The 20,863-nt window shown below is 37.9% G+C and overlaps 1 protein-coding gene across 28 annotated transcripts in view; it reads left to right on the plus strand.

The window, feature by feature from the left end:
* Window positions 1–20,863, plus strand: part of Patronin (patronin) — a 282,903-nt gene that overhangs the window by 149,356 nt on the left and 112,684 nt on the right. For 25 of the 28 annotated variants that reach the window (XM_065221870.1, XM_065221881.1, XM_065221891.1 and 22 more), the window contains exons 5-9: window positions 6,619–6,769; window positions 6,860–7,009; window positions 7,087–7,187; window positions 7,300–7,409; window positions 17,510–17,683. In XM_065221870.1, the coding sequence (XP_065077942.1) occupies window positions 6,619–6,769; window positions 6,860–7,009; window positions 7,087–7,187; window positions 7,300–7,409; window positions 17,510–17,683 (686 nt within the window). The remainder of the gene's footprint in view (window positions 1–6,618; window positions 6,770–6,859; window positions 7,010–7,086; window positions 7,188–7,299; window positions 7,410–17,509; window positions 17,684–20,863) is intronic. The other 3 variants (XM_065221884.1, XM_065221895.1, XM_065221898.1) reach the window with 1 other exon arrangement.

Consider the following 20,863-nt stretch of genomic DNA (forward strand, 5'->3'; position numbering starts at 1 on the left):
TTTCCAGGTTTATAGTAAGAATGCTGTTTATGAAATGCGTTGAAAATATGTTTTTAACGCAAACGTTTTTAAGACATGACAATCAGTTTTGAAGAAACAGCTTTACTGACAAATCCATTAAATGTTGAAGTTGAACACTTACTTCATTTTAGTAAGTCTAAGATCACAACATTTTTAATGTCTTGACGTTAGGTACTAACAAAAATGTGGAAATTTTAATGATGTTCTAAAGATCTCAGAAAAGCTAGATCTAGAGATCTTTGGAGAATTCCAGAGATCTTAAGGGGAAGTCCCCGAATCTTTAGCCCAGACTATTGAATTGGTTTTAAAATCTAAAAGCGTGAGTTTAGATAAATTCAGGATTGTTCCATAAGGTGCTGAAATAAAATCGAGAATCCGTAAGATGTTCCGAAAGGTTCAATACAGAGACTTTCAAAAAATTTATGAAAACTTCAGAGAATTCCAGGTAAGTTTAAAGGTGTTTACGAGAATTCCATTTATTTTAAAGTAGAAACGATATCTTCATTAGCGTTGAGAGTTTTAGAAAAGCTCTGAGAACATCAAGACAGATCAGAGAATTAAAGGGCAGTTCAAAAAAAATTCAAGGAAATTGCAGAAACCGGAATTTTTGAAAACTCGGTTTGCTCAGAAAAAAATTCTGGATCGCAATAAAATTGTTGAACATCCGGAAAATGTGAGAGTATTTCAAGAGTGTTATATCATGGAAATATCAAGATCTAAAAAAATCAAAAATCTAGCTAAGTTGATTAGAGAACATCAACGAAGTTCCATTTCGGCAAGCACCGATATTTTCAAGAAATTCCACAGAACTTCTAAGAAATTTAGATATTTTTAGATTGTTTCATTATATTCAGTGAAGTTCCTAGAAAATCGAGGATGATCGGATAACATCAGAAAAATCACATTAACTTAAGGAAATTTGCAGCGACTTACAAGGAGTTCCTTAGAATTACGGGATATTCCGAGAATTCTATGATTGATCCGAAAACTTTAGAAGCTTCAGGGAATTAAAATTAGGTATCAGAAAATTTACCGGAACATTTGATCAATTTAGAGAAATTAGGCAAGTATAGAAAACTGCTTCCAGGGAAATTGTGATTTACGGCAAAGTAACGTGAGCGTTTATAAACTTTATTAAACTTAAGGAAAACTGTTTAAAGGCAATTAAGTCATTTCCAGTAAAATGGTGGGTTCTTTAAAAAAAATACTAAGGCAGGACAGTCTAGAGAATTTTAAGGAAATTGAGAAATATTTTGGGCAGTTTTAAAAACATCAGGAAACTCTAGACTATTGAAGAAGTTATGTATCAATTTCGATAATTTAAACTTCAGACAAAACTTGATAACTTCAGTGAAAATCCTAGAACTGTATTGATCATTTCGCTGCGGAAGCCTAAAGAAGTTCCTGAATAACTTCGAAAACTTCACAGAAGTATAGAGATCGTCAGAAACATTTCGAGGACTTCATAAAAGTCTATGGAACTTAAGGGAAGATCAGAGAACGTCAGGAATTTTTATGGAAATTTCGAAAGCATCTCAAATAAGTTTAGCAAAGCTCCAAAAACAAAGGAAATTGCAGGGGAGTTCAGTTCCATCAGTTTAACTAAATTTAAATTTCAAGAAGTTCCCAGATTTTCAGAGAACTTTTTTTTTTTTCCTTCGGTTTGTTTTTTTTCGTCGATCTTGTTTTCCGTGCTGAGCACCAATGCTACCGTCGTTCCAGGAAGGCAGCTCCCATACCTGGACCCTACCTATCGACCCATCAACTCATGAACCGGGGACCAACGGCTTTACTTCCCATCCGAAGGAAGGCGTGATCAGAGATGTTATGCCTCAGAACATCCCGGCGGCGCCGACTGGGATTGAACCCAGGCCTGCTTTAGAGATGTTAAGAAAATTATTGAGGTTTTCACATAAGTCCAGAAGTATTGAGCTCGTTAATAAAGTTATCTGAATTTAAAAAAGGTATTTGTTACTGAAGATTAATCCATTCTGGATCTATAAAGTTCAATGTGTGAAGGAAAATAACTAGAAATATTAAATGTTTTTATTTTAAAATGCATTCTTAGTAAGAAAATTATTAAATTTCCTGAGTAATGATAAGATTCCCTGATACTTCCAGGTATTTTCAGGAAAAATAAAATTCCCTGTGAATTTCCGGTTTTTCGGGTTTTTTTAGCTTGGAGGTTTAGTCATAAACTTTCTGTTGAATCTTTCGCTTTAAAGGTTCTTATCGTACATATTTAAGTGTTTATGAGAATTTTATTGGAGAAGTCTAATCAGAACGACTAATTTTCTTCCCTAAGGTCACTTTTTAGTCACTGTTTTACAATTATAAGTCACTGTTTGGTCACTTATTTCTTCAACATAGTCACTAAAATCCCTATTTTTGACAGCATCGATCGCCATTTGAGTTTCGAATCCGTTCTCGAATACACAAAAATCGTCTATTATTGACGATATGTGCTTGTACCGCAACCACTCAGTATCAGTCGATGTGAACAAACACAGACTAGGGTGGGAATATACCATATAGGCCCACCGTTGTATAATGGATCAACGAAAAAGCATAGGTTTTGACAGAACTATGCTGTGGCTACCACAGTATTTTACATTTGCTCGTCCATATACAGTAGCGCCGAAAGCATGATGTGATGGGTTCAAAACTTGACCATCTAAATTGATCAATTGGCAATGCACCCGTGTAGTACTGAATGAGAATTGTGGGTTCGAATCCCACCGGTGTCCTTAGATTTTTTCGCAAAATTTTCTCAAACACACGTCTCTTACCGATGATATGTGCTTACCTCTCAGTATGGTCAAATTTCTTATAAACATTTAAACTGACTGCAAAGTCGCTAAACCGTCAATCGAAGAATTTTGCTTTTTTAGAAGGAGGAAGAATCTTCTATTTTCTTGTTTATCTAAATTTTATGACACGCTGAAATTACTGTGCCAAAAATAATTAGAACAACAAAACTCCAATGAACTTTTCAAGTATTCGGCCAAATGGCCGGACACATTTGAATTAAAAAAAATAATGTTCAAAATTAAAATTTGTGAAAAATATCCATATTTTAGAACTTGAATAAGAATTCCAGGTAGCATATACCCTGAATTTCTATAGTAGTTTTTTTCTTCTTCTTCTTCCTGACATGAGACGGAATAATTAGTGGCGATTTGAGTTCAATATGGAATAGCTTTAGTTATCCTTCAATTATTTGCTGGTTATTCTCCTTTTCAAACCAGCAAATTTTCTTCGCAAGTGTTAGGAAATAATTTTCCGGAATTTGGCCTAATGACCATTTGGTCAAATGACCGTTCGTACTACTGACCTGACCTTACAACCTAATGGCCATTTGGCCTACTGACCTTTGGCCCAATAATCCAGCATCCACCCTGAGCATTCTATATATAATATTTGATATATCTCATGATAGCTCCTATTTATACTAGGAGGAAGGTACGGACCACTTCCTCGAAACGCCAGGAATGTGTTCTGATGTGGTCTATGGGTCCCGGGTATTCAATATGACCACCAGTTATCATGGTTTTTTTTAACACTACATAGATCATCGATCGTTTATCCGGCGCCGGTGGTGTAGTGTTTAGCGTGACTGCTTTCTCATCCCAATGGGTCTGGATTCAAACTCAGCTGAGGTCGGTGGGATTTTTCTGAAAATTAAAATCGCTAGTCACGTCTTTCTTCGGAAGGGAAGTGAAGCCGTTGGTCCCGGCCCATGTGCATCCTGAAATTTATTTGGTCCCGGTCGGGAAAAACCTGGGATTTTTTTTTAAATTCAGTGGCCACCCTGAGGCTGCAGGGGGAGAGGTAGATCATCGATTCTTCCGGTTCGCCTCCTAGCATCGTGCTATAAGGTACCAGGCGATAACCAGGGTAGTTGATCGATTGCTCGATGACGTCATTTCGTTGGCGTCTGCAATGGGAAATTCTCATAGCAGGCGTTGACGATGGGACGTTGTCGAGTTGTTGAATAGCAACTATCGTGGTAACTCACCGATTACCTGTCGATCTGCCAAATTTGGAAAGACGTCTGCATTGAATTGTCTCATATAATAATATTTCGCCCACTATATCACAAAAAAAATGCGAGTAGCAGAGTGGAATGGAGATAAGTTAAGCATTGGGTACAGGACCAAGTCTCCCCTGGGTGGTGCCAAAAGATGAGCGCAATAGAATCATCAAGTTGCCATAAGGCTCGGAATGAGACTATTGCATGGCTGGGTAGTCAAAGTCTTCCATTCGTTAGTCATTTCAGATGGATTAGAACAGGTTTAGGTTTAGGGTGGGCGTTGGCCAGATTTGGATTTTTCAGATGTAATCCTGGACAGGACTCTGTCATTGAACGTCGCGTGAAAGTGGAACTTAATGAAGGCCTAAGTACTTTTTCGTAGTTTTTAGTTTTCGGATTTGAAAGATCGTCGGTTACAGTGGCCTGCTTACTGAACAGAAAAACGCGGTCCCAGATCCTTACATATCAAAGAGATTTATGGTAAAATCGCTTGTGTATCGTGTATTTTGCGAAACTCGTTGTTGTCGTTGGTTCCGGGTTTGAATGGATACACAAATTTGAGTAACGGTATTATGTGATATGAGGGGCTCGGTGGCCTTAGAGCAACCGTTTTTGCTTACTGAGCAGAACATCATGAGTCTAATCTCAGGCCCATCCACATTCAAGATTCGTCAATCGTTTTATTTGTTAATATGACTACATGGTAATAACAGCAACTCGGTGATTAAAAAGGTGGTCGTCTGCCTAGTGGCAAACGTTTTTGCTTACTGAGCAGAAGACCGTGGGTTTAGTCCCAAGCTCCTTCGCGTTATATGATCGTTAGGACATCAATTCAGCTTATCGTTTACCAAAACGAACCCTGCTGCAAACCCAACCCTCTTATTCAACATCCCAGTGATTCCTCGTGGAAGTGCAGAGGTGTTCTCGGCTTCCATCAAAGCGAGTGTCATGTCAACACAATCCTTCCCATTCCTTTCTTGACCTGTGTTCGGGCGCGGCCGGCGCTAATATTGCCTAATTTAAGATCAACAGTTTTTACACATTGAGGATGATTGCTAGTCCCAAGCATCGTCTATTGGTTCTCTGTGTAATTACAGCTGATCTGGCAGTAACAGAGTAGCAACCGTGGACGGTCAATCAAGCTCAAGCTCAAGCTCAGTGGCCACCCTGAGGCTGCATACCAGCGAATTCTTTGTTGGATTTAGGATTACCCACACACTTAGAAAAATTAATGTAAATTTAAACGCTCTGAGTGACATATACGAGCGTCAATTTTGACATAAAATTGAGTCATATTAGACGCGAAAGTCAGCTCAACCAAACGTATAGCAAATCCGTTTAGTATTCAATTACAACCTGGATCAGGTATCAAGATAGGGTCTGCCTGTTTTCTGACAAACGTCAGTTTGCTCGTTTGTTTTTAAAAACTGGTTCCAACCCTGATAATAAACGAATTCGCTAGTACTTTTGAACTTTTCAGTCTCGGAGCACTTAATTTTACATGACATGTTTGTTTACGTCTCATCCTTTATGTCAAAGATGGATGCAGGATCAACGATATTGATCACTAATTTCATCCAATCTTTAATGAATTATCCCATCAATCCGTATGTGTCATCCGATGCGAATCATCCTCCTTATTTAAACGGAATCGCATTCATAGGAGATGATGGAAAGCGATGCACTATGCGATGCGATTTTTTTTTCAAAAAAAAAGGATTCAATTCAATATCTCAAATTGCCGCTGGATATGACGGGATATTTAAACGTTAAAAGATAAATTTTTTGATGAGAAATCGACTGCCTAAGTGGTTGCTCACGGCACGATTTTTCTTCGGGAAGTTTAGTGCGAAAATAAGGAAGTTTTTTTTTTTTTTAAATCCCATTGTGCGATGATGCGATTTCGAATTAATTGAAAAAAGAAACCCCAACCCTAACAAACATCGTGGGAGTCGTCTACATATAGCACCCGCCAAATTGGTAAACTGATCCTGCCTTAATTTAGTCGTGTGTGCTCTTTTCCACTTCAAGTTCCTAGTAGCAGCAGCAGCCATAGCAGATAAGAACAAAGGAATGCTTTCGGTATCATCCGCGGCAGTGACTGACCGCCGAATCAGAAGTTTCCACATATTGACAATGACGACATTTTTGCAGAAATAAACAGAATTATCTTCTACGCACACACCTGGCTGGCTGACTGACTGGCTGGTAGCGTGTGGGGGTTAAAATTGAAGCGATTCAGATGAATGAATGAATGACCTATTCCGGGAAGTTGATTTGTCTGGTGGTCTGCTGTAATGGACACGAGCGCGTGGGGTGACAATTTGAATAATGAAACGACTCGGGCAACCTTGTCGGGGTTCGTAATGTAATCTTTATTTGCTAATGTGAGAGGGATTGGCCTCTGAATGAGTGAAATGGGTGATTGATCAAACTATCGCTAATGACGACTACTCTATGGATGAAGATAATCGTTTTTCATCATCGTCAGTGAATTGAATAGAATTGATTGAATCAAAATCCACTAATTTGGACTGTCTTTTACGTTTTCTCTTCATCTGCAGAATATCTGGCCGCAATGTGTCGCAAGGCGCTCAGCATCACGAAGCTGCCTTACTGAGCTGGATTTCGCACGTATGCAGTGCGCTGAAAAGGCGCATCGACTACGAGCTGGCGAATGGCGTTGGAGGCAGTGGCCCTGCAGTCGATGAATACGTGAGTTTCTTTTTTTACTGCTTTGACTAATTTGTACCACCGTGATTGTTTTGCAATTCTTTTGAATCGTGTTCTCTCATTCGTCAACAGGGTCAACGGCTGCAGAGTCCTTCGGTTGCACCGATGCGAGACTTCCGGGAGCTGTGCGATGGAGTCTGTTTAGCCTATCTAATATCGTACTACTGTCCCAAACTAGTTCCTTGGCATACTGTTAAATTCAACCACGTACCAACCATAGAGGTGAGTTCTAGTTGTTGCTATCAGAAGCAACCGAAAATGGATTTCATTAGCCTTTCAATAATGCCGCTCTTTTGCAGGACTCAATCCACAACATCCTCATAATTAGTAATTTTTCCGAGCGAAGTTTGCCATACTCAGTGTTCCACATGACGCCAGAGGACATAACCTACATGCGAGGGTGAGTCATTCTATTTATATGATTTCCCCATCACTTCCAGTGCAGCTGTACTCGTACAGATCTAGAGCAGTAATTTAACAAACGATTTTCCCCTTCCCCATCTGGCACACAGAGCTATGAAGCAAAATCTGGTGGTCCTACTGGCCGATCTGTTCAATCTGTTCGAGATCCATCCGGCCAAGTGTGTATGCTATCCCGGCATGGAACAGCAGCAGGTAGCAGGTGAGTAAGCTGATACTATCAGTTCAAGCTAGTATTTTCCCGTATTATCAACCCGCCGTCGCCATCGCCATCATCATCGTCATCGGCCGTGCGTGCGCACTGCACTGTTGCTCTTAAACTTCTGTATCCCCACAGTGGACGCGTCATTGTCTATAATCATCATTGTTGTGTCCTTATTTTATTCATAAAATACCCTCTCATATTGGACTATTTATTTTGCAATCACGAATTATGATTTCCGAATATCTGCTCATTCATATCGTTCGCGAGAGATCATTTTTCTAATCATCATCCCCATACCGTTTTCCGTTCCACATCAGTCCGATTGTGTTCGTTTCTGCGCATTCATTTTCCTTGGCACCTCTGTTCGCCTTGGGCTCGTCCCCTTTTTCGCAACCTACCTCAAGATTCGAACCTTTGGATTTTTTTTCTTCTTTAGTTTCTCGTTCCCTCCTCTTTACTTGCATCACTGCAATTTTATTTAATTCGTCTACCAAAAGAAAAAAAATACTGCAAATTGCTCGTCGAAAAAATGAAACTGAAATTGGTGCGATTGTGTCAATATAATAATATAATAACCACAAATTCGATTGGCTTACTTTTTTTTTTGTTGTTCGGTGCGTTGGCTTTCCCTTCGACTCCCCGAACTTGGTGGTGGTTAAACCCGTTTTGGTACACGAATTCTGTAAATATTTTGTTTTCCCTGTTCAGTTAAGTTTCGAAACGAAAAGCTTCTTAGGGTATGTTTGTTTGTTCTATCTTCGTTTGTCTTGATTTTTTACGATTCAAATTCTATCTTGGTAATGGCAAAGCCAACAATAAAAAAAAATCAAAGTAATGTTGCATCGTGTTGATTAGTATAACTATATTTGTTTGGTAAATCTCAAGTAGAGTTCACATCAAAATTTAGGAATCACAAAATATAGCAGCTGAAAAAAGCACACCCGCCTCAGTATTTCCTTGGTTAGGTTCGGACAAGGAACTCTACTTGTTTCTACTACCGATGATCTTGTTGGTTGTTGGTAGAGTTGGTAACCATTTGAATGGAGCAGTTATCTCTAGGTGGCTTTCTGTAGCTGGTTATGAAGGTTGTTGTAATTGTTGGGCGCTTCTCTTGAGTTGCTTTTGTTTCGTTGGATTTGTTCCGTTACATTTTAGTTCTAGTCTGGGGTGTTATATTTTGAAAATTTTGTTAAAGATCGTGATAATTGCGCGGAGTCGCGCCCGAACGGTGCTAGGAAATGATATGGCTTTCGTGCATTGATAATGGTCAGACACTAGATAAGAAAAGACGAACCAGCCTGCGGCTGGAAATCTCTCTTATAAAGGAAAAGAAAAAAAACTAGATAACAGCTCAGTCATCAGTGAATCAGTTTGTCCGCCTCTGACATTCTAACAAACATAACCAAGTTGCTTTTTGTTCGATTGTATGTTTTTGTCAAGCAATATTTTTATTCATATTCCGATTTTTATCTCGCATTTCTCCTTTTGATTGAATACTTAAAATACTCACCACAACATAATCGAATAAAAATGAATTCCTTCTGATAAATAATAATAAAATAACAACGTAAACACATAAATAAGAAACAGATTTAAAATTTAAACTTAAGTCGGTTTCAATATCTAAAAATTAATATATTACCATTCAATAAGCGGTAAATATACTATGAACAACCATAAAAACTAACCCTTTCCCCGATTGCCGTAGTTCAGCTAAATAAACCATTCGACATTCTTAAGTCATTAGGTCGATTGATTTTTAGACCAAACGCTAAATTTTAGTACTCATTCACATTCCATCACACTGTGCCTATCAAGTAGCGAAAACTTGTCAAAAAGGAAACAGCAGTCAATCAAACAAATGTCTTCGTTTGATTGCTACTCACTTTTTGGTCAGACCTAACCGGCGGTAAGCTCCCAGATCTTCAGAATCAACTGCAGGAAGCACTGGATCCAATTGACGAGCCAAAGTTTATGCTTGGTGACGTTACCGGTCGCTATCGAGCGTTTTCAAGTCAGACAGCAAAGAAAAAAATCTAGGGGAAATGGATTTAATGTCGGCCTAAATGCCGCTAATTTGGGCCGAAACATAAATTCAGCAAACGACTAAATTTTCAATAGCAACCAAAAATATCCATGAGTACCGTCCCAATGACACAGATTTTTAGCTATGGGCCCAATCTTAGATCCATTGGCCAACATTAGAGCCATTTACCCTACTTCTTGAAATATTTACTCAAAATTATTAAAACAAAATTACCGTGTACATTTTTCCAAGAAACACTTTACTTTTCTTAAAAAATTTGCCTCAGACGTAATTTCGTTCAGAAGCAACATTTTTGTGCTACACTTTATTGACAAATGTCAAAGACGCCATTTCGGGAAAAAAATACAACATCCAAAATGGCCGAAATTTTGCATAAATGTGAATGATTGCTCATAGTAAACAATTATGCAAAAGTTCTTTCGTGATTTTTTCAACTCTGGTTGCCGTATCGATACGGACTCCCCTTTCACGCTACTCATAACATAAATTTAAATGTCTACGGCTGCTTAGGAGTTACCAAACCACACGGTGTATATTGTTCCACCCTTAACATAGAACTTTGGACATTAAAAATGCTGATTTGTGATCGAAAAACATTCTGTTTTCACACAGATCAGGAAAGATGCATAAATGACGTTGCATTTTTGGGTAACCAGCTATGTATAAAAATAAGCTACAAGATGGAGGGGGTCGAAAGTTTGTGCTTCATGAACGTAAACAAACGTTTAACGATGTTTTACGGTGTATTTTTCTACATGACTGGTCACTCTATGCTACGTCATTTATGCATCTTCCCTCACGAAGCTGGTAAATGCATTTATCAAATGTTAGGCATGCTATTATGTTTGCCTATGCTTACAAACCGATAAACAAATCTTACATCGAACGGTACTCTAATAAACTTTTATTTTTATAATGTTTTTGTGGGCAGAAATAGTCAATTTGTATATTAGAATAGTTTAAATGTCCAAAATAAACAAAGTGTCTATTAGGTGAAAAATCGTGGTGGTGCGTATTACACCGCCGGCAAGTTTTACACCATTTCCCCCTAATTGTTTGTTATGGGGCAATGATTCACATTTTTGTTAGGAAAATTTTTAATAACCTATATCTCGAAATATCTTTGTTGTACAAAAAAAAAAATCTCGGAAAAATGCAAAATTTAGAAATGTTTAATATTTGGGCACTTAAAAATTAACATAAATCTTAAAACAAGAACTTTTGGGTAAATTTTTGAACTCTTTGTATTAAAACGTTTTTTTTTTAATGTAATTTACATCTAGAAACCAATGTTTGAGGTATTTTATATAAAAACAAGGGGGCGACCCCGGCGTAGTGGTTAACATCCATACCTCTCACGCCAAAGTCACGAGTTCAAATCTCACCCCCGGACAAGTCACGAATGACCCAAGAGTGTTAAAGTGACTATAATAAAAAAAATATATATATAAAAACAAATAAAAAACAAACTGAAATACCTGGCATCATGCTTGGCATGCACAGTTATACACACCAACTGCTCATTTGTTAATAACTTTTTACTCAGTTTTTTTTAAATTTGTTTTTACATTAAAAATCATGCACCTCAAAAGAGCATGATTAAACTCATAAAATTACACGTTTATTCGATTAATTTTCTCCATGCGATGTAAAACCTTTTGGAAAAATATCGAATTTTCAACGATAATGCTCGTGTAAATTTTAATCAACAAACATTGAGAAAGCAAATATGGCGGACAGACCGATTATTCGATCAGTTTTTTCTCCGCTCGGTTTGTTTTGTTTTGTGCGCTCAGTTTTAGTTATGTGGAACGATTTATCGTGCATACGCGCGTCCGCAAATAGAAAATGGAAGACAGACAAAATATTAATTAAAGTGTTTTATACAGAGAGCACTTTTAGTTCGTGCAGAAAATCAAAAATTTGGATACAGAAAAAAATAGAAAAACATTCAAAAATGCGCTCGTGGTTCCTTTTTTCTCCTGACTGATCGTTTTGATGCAGCGGTGGAAGTTTAGGGTATGTACTGTGCCGTAAAGGCGGGTTATTCCACGTGGGTGATAATTCCGCGTACTTGACAATCAGTTCGATTTCATGCAAATTCGTTCAAAAAGCCAAATGCGTGTAATTCTAAATGTCCTGTAGAATTACAAAGTGAGCCCATCTAAAGCCATACATGTAAAATTCAAGTGACGTTAATTTTACATGCATGTAAAGTTCAAGTCGTTTAAATTTAAAAACCAATTTAATTTTACATGAATATGCATGCTCTTTTTATGTGCATGGAAATTCGTGTAAAATTACAAAATAATTTTAACTGTGTACTATAGATATGCAAAAAGTAGATAACATTTGAATCAACACCAATGAATGAAACCCTTAAAGTCCGAGATGTGCAGCGAGTATTTCTCACTTCATTTTTACAACGCAAAATCAAATACAGTTTATTACTACACAGATAAAAATTCTGAATTTTAATTGTGATGCAAACATTCATCGACGTAAACTTGTATTTCATTTCACACAACCGAGCAACTTGCAAACAATGTTGTTTACAAAGATGGGCTTTTGTATACAATATTTGCTACATTGCATGAAATGTCTCAGAACTTTACATGATTTATAATGTAAACTTATATGATATGTGACGCTCCATTTATGTGCATCATATTGAACAGAAATTTACACTACTTTTTCGAACTGTGTAGAATTAAAATCTACTTTGTTTTATGTATTTATAACAAGCTTAAAATGTATTCTATCTACTGCTTCGAAAAGAACTATGTTTCGTCAACTCTGTGTAAAGTTATTAACAAATGAGCAGTTGGTGTGTACAACTGTGTATGCCAAGCATGCTAAATTTTTTTTTTTAAATTATCGAAATCAGATCGATTTAGTAACAAATTTGTGGAAAAAAGATTCATTAAAAATTAGCGTGTAAACTATGGCAAGAAGAGTTACAAACAGACGTGGATAACTGTCGAATAATAATATTTTGTTTTTAAAATTTGTCTGAATGAGATTTTTTTTCTATTTCAGTGATCTCGAAATTGTCACAGACCTATCACACATTTTCTGAGGTTTCGAATAAAAATGACCCAAAATCCTGGATGTCGAAAAATGGGCTGGACAAATGTGTAAGCTCTTGACATTCAAAGACCAGAAATTCGAAAAATCTTTGAAGCTTGGTAGCTTAAGGATTTTTCCAAACATCGAGAAAATATTCATCGGAGAATCTTCAGTTCCTTTTTAAGTCCATTAAATTGTATTCTGTTTTTTTTCCGGAATTTTAATTCGGAATAAAAAAAAATCCAAGTCCCGACTTAAGAAAAAAAAAAAATCACGACGAAGATCATAAAATGTTTTCAAAGTTTAAGAAGCATTTACATTTTGAAGGACTGTTGATATTCCATATCTGGAGCAACAATAGAAAAGGGCCTGTCGACATTTGTAGAAAAAATGGGTTTTAAGCCATTTGCTCACAAAGCGTAAGCCGCCCACACAAACCTACAGAATCATCAGGTAAGGGAAAGTTTAGTACATACAATCTCGATCGATCTTGAAAAAAAAAACAATATACAACATTCAGGGATAAATTTTAAACATTTTGAACACTTTTTTTTCAATGCTGGGATTAACACACTTTTAAGTCCCAGCATCTTTAAAATTTATCCAAAATCTTTAAAATGCATCCCTGAATATTACATGTTTTTCAATGTTGAGATTTTATGTCTTAGACGCATGTAAAAATCCCGTAGAACCCCGTTAGTGTGAAATGCTAAAATTTCTTTTAAACGGCGCTCATTTAGAATTTGATTACTGGTACCAGTGCTGTAAATTTTCATATCATTCGATTTAAAATGAACCAATACAACCATTCAATAAAATCTGTGTAAACGAATTTTCACATGACCATAATTTGAAGAGCCTCTTTCTCATTCGAAGCTCATTGTCACTGTCAATTGAGTCACTCACTATCATTTGATATACGACAGTGGAGTATGGAAGAAATCCAGCAAAATGGTCCCGAACAGACAAGTCGACTCGATGTCGGATCAATGTAGGACTAATTTAAGGTTGATGTCGACCCAATGTCGTGTTATTGTCGGGTCAATTTTTGGTTTATGTTGGGTCAATGTCGGGTCAACATCTGGTTGGGGTTTGATAGAAGTCAGGTTGGTGTCGGGTTGGCTTAGCTTTTTCGCCGGAATGTCGACCAGAGCTCCGTTTGTGCGTAGGTTTTTTTTTTCCTTTGGTTTGTTTTTTCCGTCGATCTTGTTTTCCGTGCTGAGCACCAATGCTACCGACGTGCCACGAAGGCAGCTCCCACACCTGGACCCTACCTATCGACCCATCAACTCATGAACCGGGGACCAACGGCTTTACTTCTCATCCGAAGGAAGGCGTGATCAGAGATGTTATGCCTCAGAACATCCCGGCGGCGCCGACTGGGATTGAACCCAGGCCTGCTGGGGTGAGAGGTAATCACCACTCAATTGAATGATATATAGCGTTTCTCAAATGAGAATGATCCATGCCTTCGACAAATGACTAAGCAACTGATATCACCCATTCGGAGGAGGTCCCCTTTGATAGCGAATATCTGCTTTTCTCATTTTCATCAAAAATGATCAAATGATTTTGAGAATTTACAGCACTGACTGGTACCCCTAAAAAGGTGCCCAATAGTGATATGTACCTGTGTTGGGGCACCGTCAATCACATTCTATATGAGTGTCGTTTAATGAGAATTTTAGCAATTCAAACTAACGGGGAGCGGAGCCGATATTCATCGTTTGGGTTACAAAATTACTTAAAACTAACGTTAGTAAAGCGGGGGCCGATTACTCGCGGCTATCTCGAGGTTAGGGGTAACAAATTGTAACAAACGGGTGGCAGGGTAGGGATTGAAAACAAAAGGTTTTTTAGAGCAATGTGCTCTTGATCTAGAACTAAGCGACATACTGGAGAAAAAGACAAATATGGGGGTACACCGATGCAGACCTAGCAACTTGAGAGAACACAAGATGACGCTAACTACTAAATCCTTAGATCGATCCGTTTTAAAAACACATAAATTAAATTAAAATATTCGAGATCTAGGCTCGCCAAGATGTCTCTAACGGGCGTATAGGTTGTTTTCCTCGGGCCCTGAGGGATGTGGATAACTCGGATCTAGCAACACAATGTAGGGTGCATGACCAAAGCACGTGGTCGATATCGTGATAGCCACTACCACAAGCGCACAAATTGCTGCCTGCGAGCCCGATTCGGAAGAAATGCGAGTCTAACGAGTAGTGGTTAGACATGAGCCTTGACATGACACGTATAAAGTCACGGCTCATGTCCAATCCTTTGAACCATGGCTTGTTCGATACCTGTGGGAGAATAGAATGTAACCATCTTCCCAGATCACTCTCATTCCATTTTTGTAGCCAGTTGGTGAGGACGTGCTGTCGGATAATTGAAAAAAATTCCGCAAAGGCGATTTGTCGATCAAAAATATCGGCTTCCATAGCGCCCACCTTAGCTAGCGAGTCCGCTTTCTCATTACCCGGAATTGAGCAATGAGATGGGACCCAAACTAAGGTGATAGTATAGGAGCAGTTAGATAAAGTACTCAATTTAGCTCGGATTTCGGTCAGGAAATACGAGGAGTGCTTCATCGGCCTCATTGATCGAATAGCCTCCAACGAACTAAGGCTATCTGTAAAAATAAAATAGTGATCAGATGGTAGTGAGGCAATTTGCTCTACTGCGTAAAATATGGCTGCTAGTTTCGCAACGTATACGGAACAGGGTTTTTGCAGTTGATATGAGGCGCTATGAAATTCGTTGAATACTCCAAATCCAGTGGAAGCGTTTATAGTTGACTCATCTGTGAAAAAAACTCTTATTGTTACTAACATGGTGGTACTTGTTTGCAAAAATTAAGGGAACAACCATCGACCGATGGTGATCTGGTATTCCACGGATTTCTTGCAACATGGTCAGATCAAAATTTACAGAGGAACTATAAAAGTCTTGGAGGCAAACACGAGAGGAATTGAATGAAGAAGGGCCAATCTCCAGCGTCATGTACTCGTAATAGAGACTCATGAATCTTGTTTGTGGATTTCTGTCGAGCAGCTTCTCAAAGTTTTCTATTACCAATGGGTTCATTACTTCACAACGGATAAGAAACCGGAAGGACAGTTCCGCGAAACGATCTGTCAGTGGGAGAACACCCGCGAGTACTTCGAGGCTCATCGTATGCGTCGAGTGCATACAGCCAAGCGCGAAATTTTTTTTTCTAGAATGTGATCTAGAAAAGTTGTCTTGGTCTCAGAGTTGTATTTTTTTATATTTGAGGTGTTACAGAAGTTAATATATCCTAGATCTTTAGCTGTCTTATAATTGTCAAAATTTGTCCAAGTCCGAGGACCTAGACTTTAAACGATTTCCTCTGTGCCTAAATTTTTCGTTGTAACCATCAATTCGCGATCTACATATAAAATAAACTTAGTAAATTGTTTGTTTAAAAAAATAGATGGAGTAAGTGTGCCAGTTTTGGCACTAGTGCTCCATTTATTGACCTAAATCAAATTTGAAGTATATGCTTATGGTTTCATTTCTGTAAATATATGGCAAAATATATGTCCCAAATTTGTATCGAAATACATTTTGTAAAGAATGAAAAATATGTGAAATACAAACTAGAGTCAATTAGAGGATAACTTGGGCCAAAAACTGGCACACTTACCCTAGATAAAAAAAAGTTCAGAGTGAGGAAATAGAGGTGCTCATGATGGGTTTGTGAGTTTATAAAATTTCTCGGCGTGGCAATCGTAATCTACAAAAAATTGGAATCATGTTTATACGATCAATAAATGTAACTATTGGCAACTTTTTCATTGTTCGGTAACTATTTTCGTTATTTTAGTCAGTAAAGTCACTAATATTGTATCAGAATCCCACTACCAGCTCTGTGATATGTATGCGCGGTAGGAAAAATCAGCAACTTGAAACAAAAAGAAAATAAAACTGAAAACCTAACATAACATTTTTTTCATAAATATTTTTAAATATTTTTTGTTTGAAGCTCGTTTAATTTTTTTTTTCAGAAATTTTCTGATTAGATGCTTTAAAATCATAAAAAATCAAATATTGTGAAACTTTTGTTATTTTCGTACGCAACACGGTTTTAAAAACTGTATAGAAATATAAAATTTTTTGCCGATAATAACCGTTTCAAACTGTTACTATATGTTGTAGTTCTAATTTTTGTTTTTGTAATTTTTTAAGCGGCCAGGGAAAGTTAGCATTTTTAATAAGATTTTAAATAAAAATTCTTTAAAAAATATTACCAATAAGTATGTTTTTGTGGTTTTCTCTACGTAAAACAGATAAATATGTGGCATCTAATGACAACCAAAATCCAACCTAAACACGTTTACCCACTTCTAAAGCTGAACATTTTAATACTGACTTAATAATCATAAAATTGCTGTAAATCACAACCAAAACAATAAATCTTCCATTTTTAATAAAAGCTATTCAATCAAATCCCATTCGCTTCTACATTTCAAGCCATCATTGCATTTCACCTAGAACCCTTTACTCATTATCATTCACATTGCTTCTCACAGAAACTCCAACAACCTATGCCACATTTGCGTCATTCGTCGGAATGTCCTCCGGAATCGCACCGCTACCAGTCCCCTAGTGTGTGCGTCTTCCAGATTTTGTGTTCATCAACACCACAGACACCGCAAATTCCATAGCTTTTTGTCAACAACACCCATTTGATTAAACATCACTTAGTGCAATTTTTTGAATAAACCATCTCTTCAAAGATCTAATTCTCATCCATGCTTCTTACAACTCGCCCCCCTCGCCCGCGCAAATCCTGCCACCGTGATGTGTGTGTGTACGCAATCGCAATCACCGTGTAACTTCTTGTCCCGTCTCTGTAATCCGCCGCGGCGTTCCGCGTGCCTTTGCCTGTTTGTATGTGTACGCGCCTGCCACATATGCAATACACACTACTATCCCCTTTTCGCCGGAGCAGATTCCGGAACGAACGAGCACGGCATTGCGCATCGGCGCGGCTTCGCGACCCACCAGGCCATCCTGGCCATTCCCGAGCTGCGTTCCGGGCTCGACTCGCCACCGGGCAGCAGCGGCAGTGGTGCCAACGCTGGCAGCAGTGGCGGCGGTACCCACCACCGCCCACCGTTTCAAGGTTTCTAACCACTAATTAGATTAAAGATTAAGAAAAAATCGAATTGTATTTTCCAATTATTTTTTCTTAAGTTCTGGTTTTGTTTGAGTTTCGTTTTATTTTTCTTTATTTTGTGTTTTGCTCGCTCGTTTTTCCTTTCCGTATTTGCGTTTGTGTGAGATAACATTTTTTTTTAGTTGGGTAGTTTTCGGGTTTCATTTGTGTGAGTTTGACTTTTGCGTGTAATTTCATTTAGTTTCATTAACCTTCGGCATTTCTTTTTTTCTTTTGCGAACGTTGAGAGAAATCAAATTTTAAAGAAAAACAACGACGTGTTAATACCGTTCTCTTTTTACGATCGCTTTGTGTACAAATTGTATGTAGTTGTAGAGTAGAGTTAGTGGAATGTGACCAAAAACCAAATTCTTCTTGTCTTTTATGTGTTATTTCCCTTGCACTGGGCGCTCGTGTCTCCATACATTTCATTTTAGTCATCCTTCAGTTATGGCATTTCTTTTTTCCGTTTGCTCTCTTCCATATTTTTCAGCCTTCTCGTTGATTTCAATGGTGCCACTTGTATTTTTTTTCTCTCTTCAACCCTACACCTATTTTCAATATAAATTAAGTCGATTTGTTCATCTTTTCCGTGTAATTTAGTTCAAGTAGACGGCTGAACTGAAGGATTTGAAACATTCACCTAAACAGCATGCGAGCGCACAATGTAACAATTTAAACTGTTCTGAGTGACACGTGTCAAAAATAATATGTGTCATTGGCACATAGCTCAGCACATAACGAGTAGCTAGTTGGTAGAAAAATAACAGACGATCTAGTTTCAGTTTTCCTCGCTCATTCTTTGTCATGGCAATTTGCATCATTTTCGCATTTTTTTTTTTGCATCTCCAGCATAAACCGGGTGCAGTTGAAACATTGTTCACTTACTGCGTGCATACATACTCTATAGGTACTTTGGTTTTTCGTTTATGGAAAGAGCGAGATCTTGTCGTCCCAAAAGTAGCCATGCCGGCGTTCGTTGTTAATGTGATAAACTACAATTTACATTCACATCTGTTTTGGGCTTTCGGTTGCACTGCACTCACTGATGCACTGTTGCTGTGCAGTTGGCGATCCGTGGGTTAAGATTTCGTAGGGACATGCGATGCGATAGGTATGCGGAAAAATGCCATATGAGAACGGATGAATGGGTCGCAGCATGAGACAAAGACTGTGTGCGACGAAAACACCTGCAGAATGGTTGCATTTTGCAAGAACTCGTTGCCGGAGTACAGTTGAATCTCAGCAGGTGTTTATTCGTGACTCGATCTCGCAATTGGGTAGAAAATCTGATCGTTAATCATCCCATAAAACTAGGTAAAAGCAATGAGTTGACGCAGTTGACTTTGGTAAGATTAACTAGGATTGAGTCACGTTGAGCTTGATTAGTTTATACCCGCTAAGTCGTCTCTCGAGAGACGGGATTTGGATGGAAATTTCAATCGGCATGTTTCAAATGGTCTGTGGGAACACAAATCTCAAATCCAGAATTTTTTTAAATTTAAAGCTCTTACCAGTATTATCCTCGGATTAAATCCCGATCAAGAATGTCCGGTTGCTTTGATGTCGACATCAGATTTAATCAACATGACTCTAAGCAAACATTTAACAGATTATCCGAACAGGGACGGGATTAAAAGTTAATCCGAGTTGGAGCTTACTGTCATTAGAATCTAGAAACATTATCTTTGTCAACTGAAATGGGATGCTCTGATGCCATAGAACACGATTGGATACCGTCTTCCTTCACCCTTATTCCCCTCTATTGGATTATTCCCTCCAATTAATTTTCTTTACATATGTTATCTACCGATTGGGCAAAAACAAATGACTAAATATAGCTTTTTTTTAGATTTTGTAAACGCACATCCAATATTTTGCATAAGCAAACGGGGCGTTTCTGTGGTGAGAAAAAAGTGATTTCCCTATCACAGATTACATATATAACTACCTAACACTGAAAAAACGGACGGTACCGCTGTTTATGCTTTTAGATTAGCATTATAAGTCCCTCCTTTTTTGCAAATTCGGAACAAAACATACTTTGTAAGTCCCGCCCCCATCAGGCTTTCCTATCGATTTTATGAATGGGCGGGGCTTAGAAAGTATGTTTTGTTCCGAGTATGCAAAAAAGAAGGACTTACAATGCTAATCTAAAAGCATAAATAGAGGTACCGTTAACGTTAACGGCCTCCCTTAGCTCAGTCGGTAAAGGCACAGCTACAAAGCAAGACCATGCTGGAGGTGGCTGGGTTCGATTCCCGGTCCGGTCTAGGAATTTTTCGTGTTGGAAAATATCTCGACTTCCCTGGGCATTGAGTATGATTGTACTTGCCACACAATTATACGAATGCAAAAATGGTACAGGCATCGAAAGCTCTCAATTAATAACTGCGGAAGTGCATCCAGAACACTAAGTTGAGAGCACGCAATAAGCTAATATGCGATACGCAATAAGCTTGAAATGCGAGGAAGAAGAAGAAGAAGTTAACGCTATGCTTTTTTTTAGATTTCGTGCGTTTTGAGAATGAAAGATAAGAAAATTGAGCATTTCTGTGTGGGAAAAAAGTGATTTCTCTTACATATTACAGATATCAGTGCCTAGCACTGAATAAACCAAATTTGGAGATATCAGTGCTGGGCACTGATATCTGTAATATGTGAGAGAGAAATCACTTTTTTCCCATACAGAAATGCTCAGTTTTCTTATCTTCCGTTCTTAAAACGCACGAAATCTAAAAAAAGCAATATTAAGTTATTTTTTACAAAATTGTTCACCCTATTTTTGTGCTTTTTTCTAGCGTTTATTCAACATTTAACATTCATTAAGTATCTCCCACAACTACCTATCACGAGACAACGGAAGTTGATTTTTTTACTAAAGGTTTTACCGGCTGGAGCGGGCACCAAACCTCAATTCTTGGTAATTACACCACCCGTAATAGGTATAGAATCACGTGGAAGAGTAGTGCAACACTTATAATGAATATTGCTTCAACCCTTATAAAGTTTAGCATCACCTAAAACGCTAACATTTGCTGAAAACGTGCTTCGGATGGTTTGAATTTGTGTTTTTGGAACGTGTAGGAGTTGTTTATTTTATCACTTCATAAAAGTTTTGAATCAATTCAAAAACTGCTGAAACAG

The sequence above is a fragment of the Ochlerotatus camptorhynchus genome, unplaced genomic scaffold (genome assembly GCF_037179485.1).
Source record: "Ochlerotatus camptorhynchus isolate MF236.1 unplaced genomic scaffold, CSIRO-AGI_Acam_v1.1 ptg000150l, whole genome shotgun sequence".
In the NCBI taxonomy this organism is placed as follows: Eukaryota; Metazoa; Arthropoda; class Insecta; order Diptera; family Culicidae; genus Ochlerotatus; species Ochlerotatus camptorhynchus.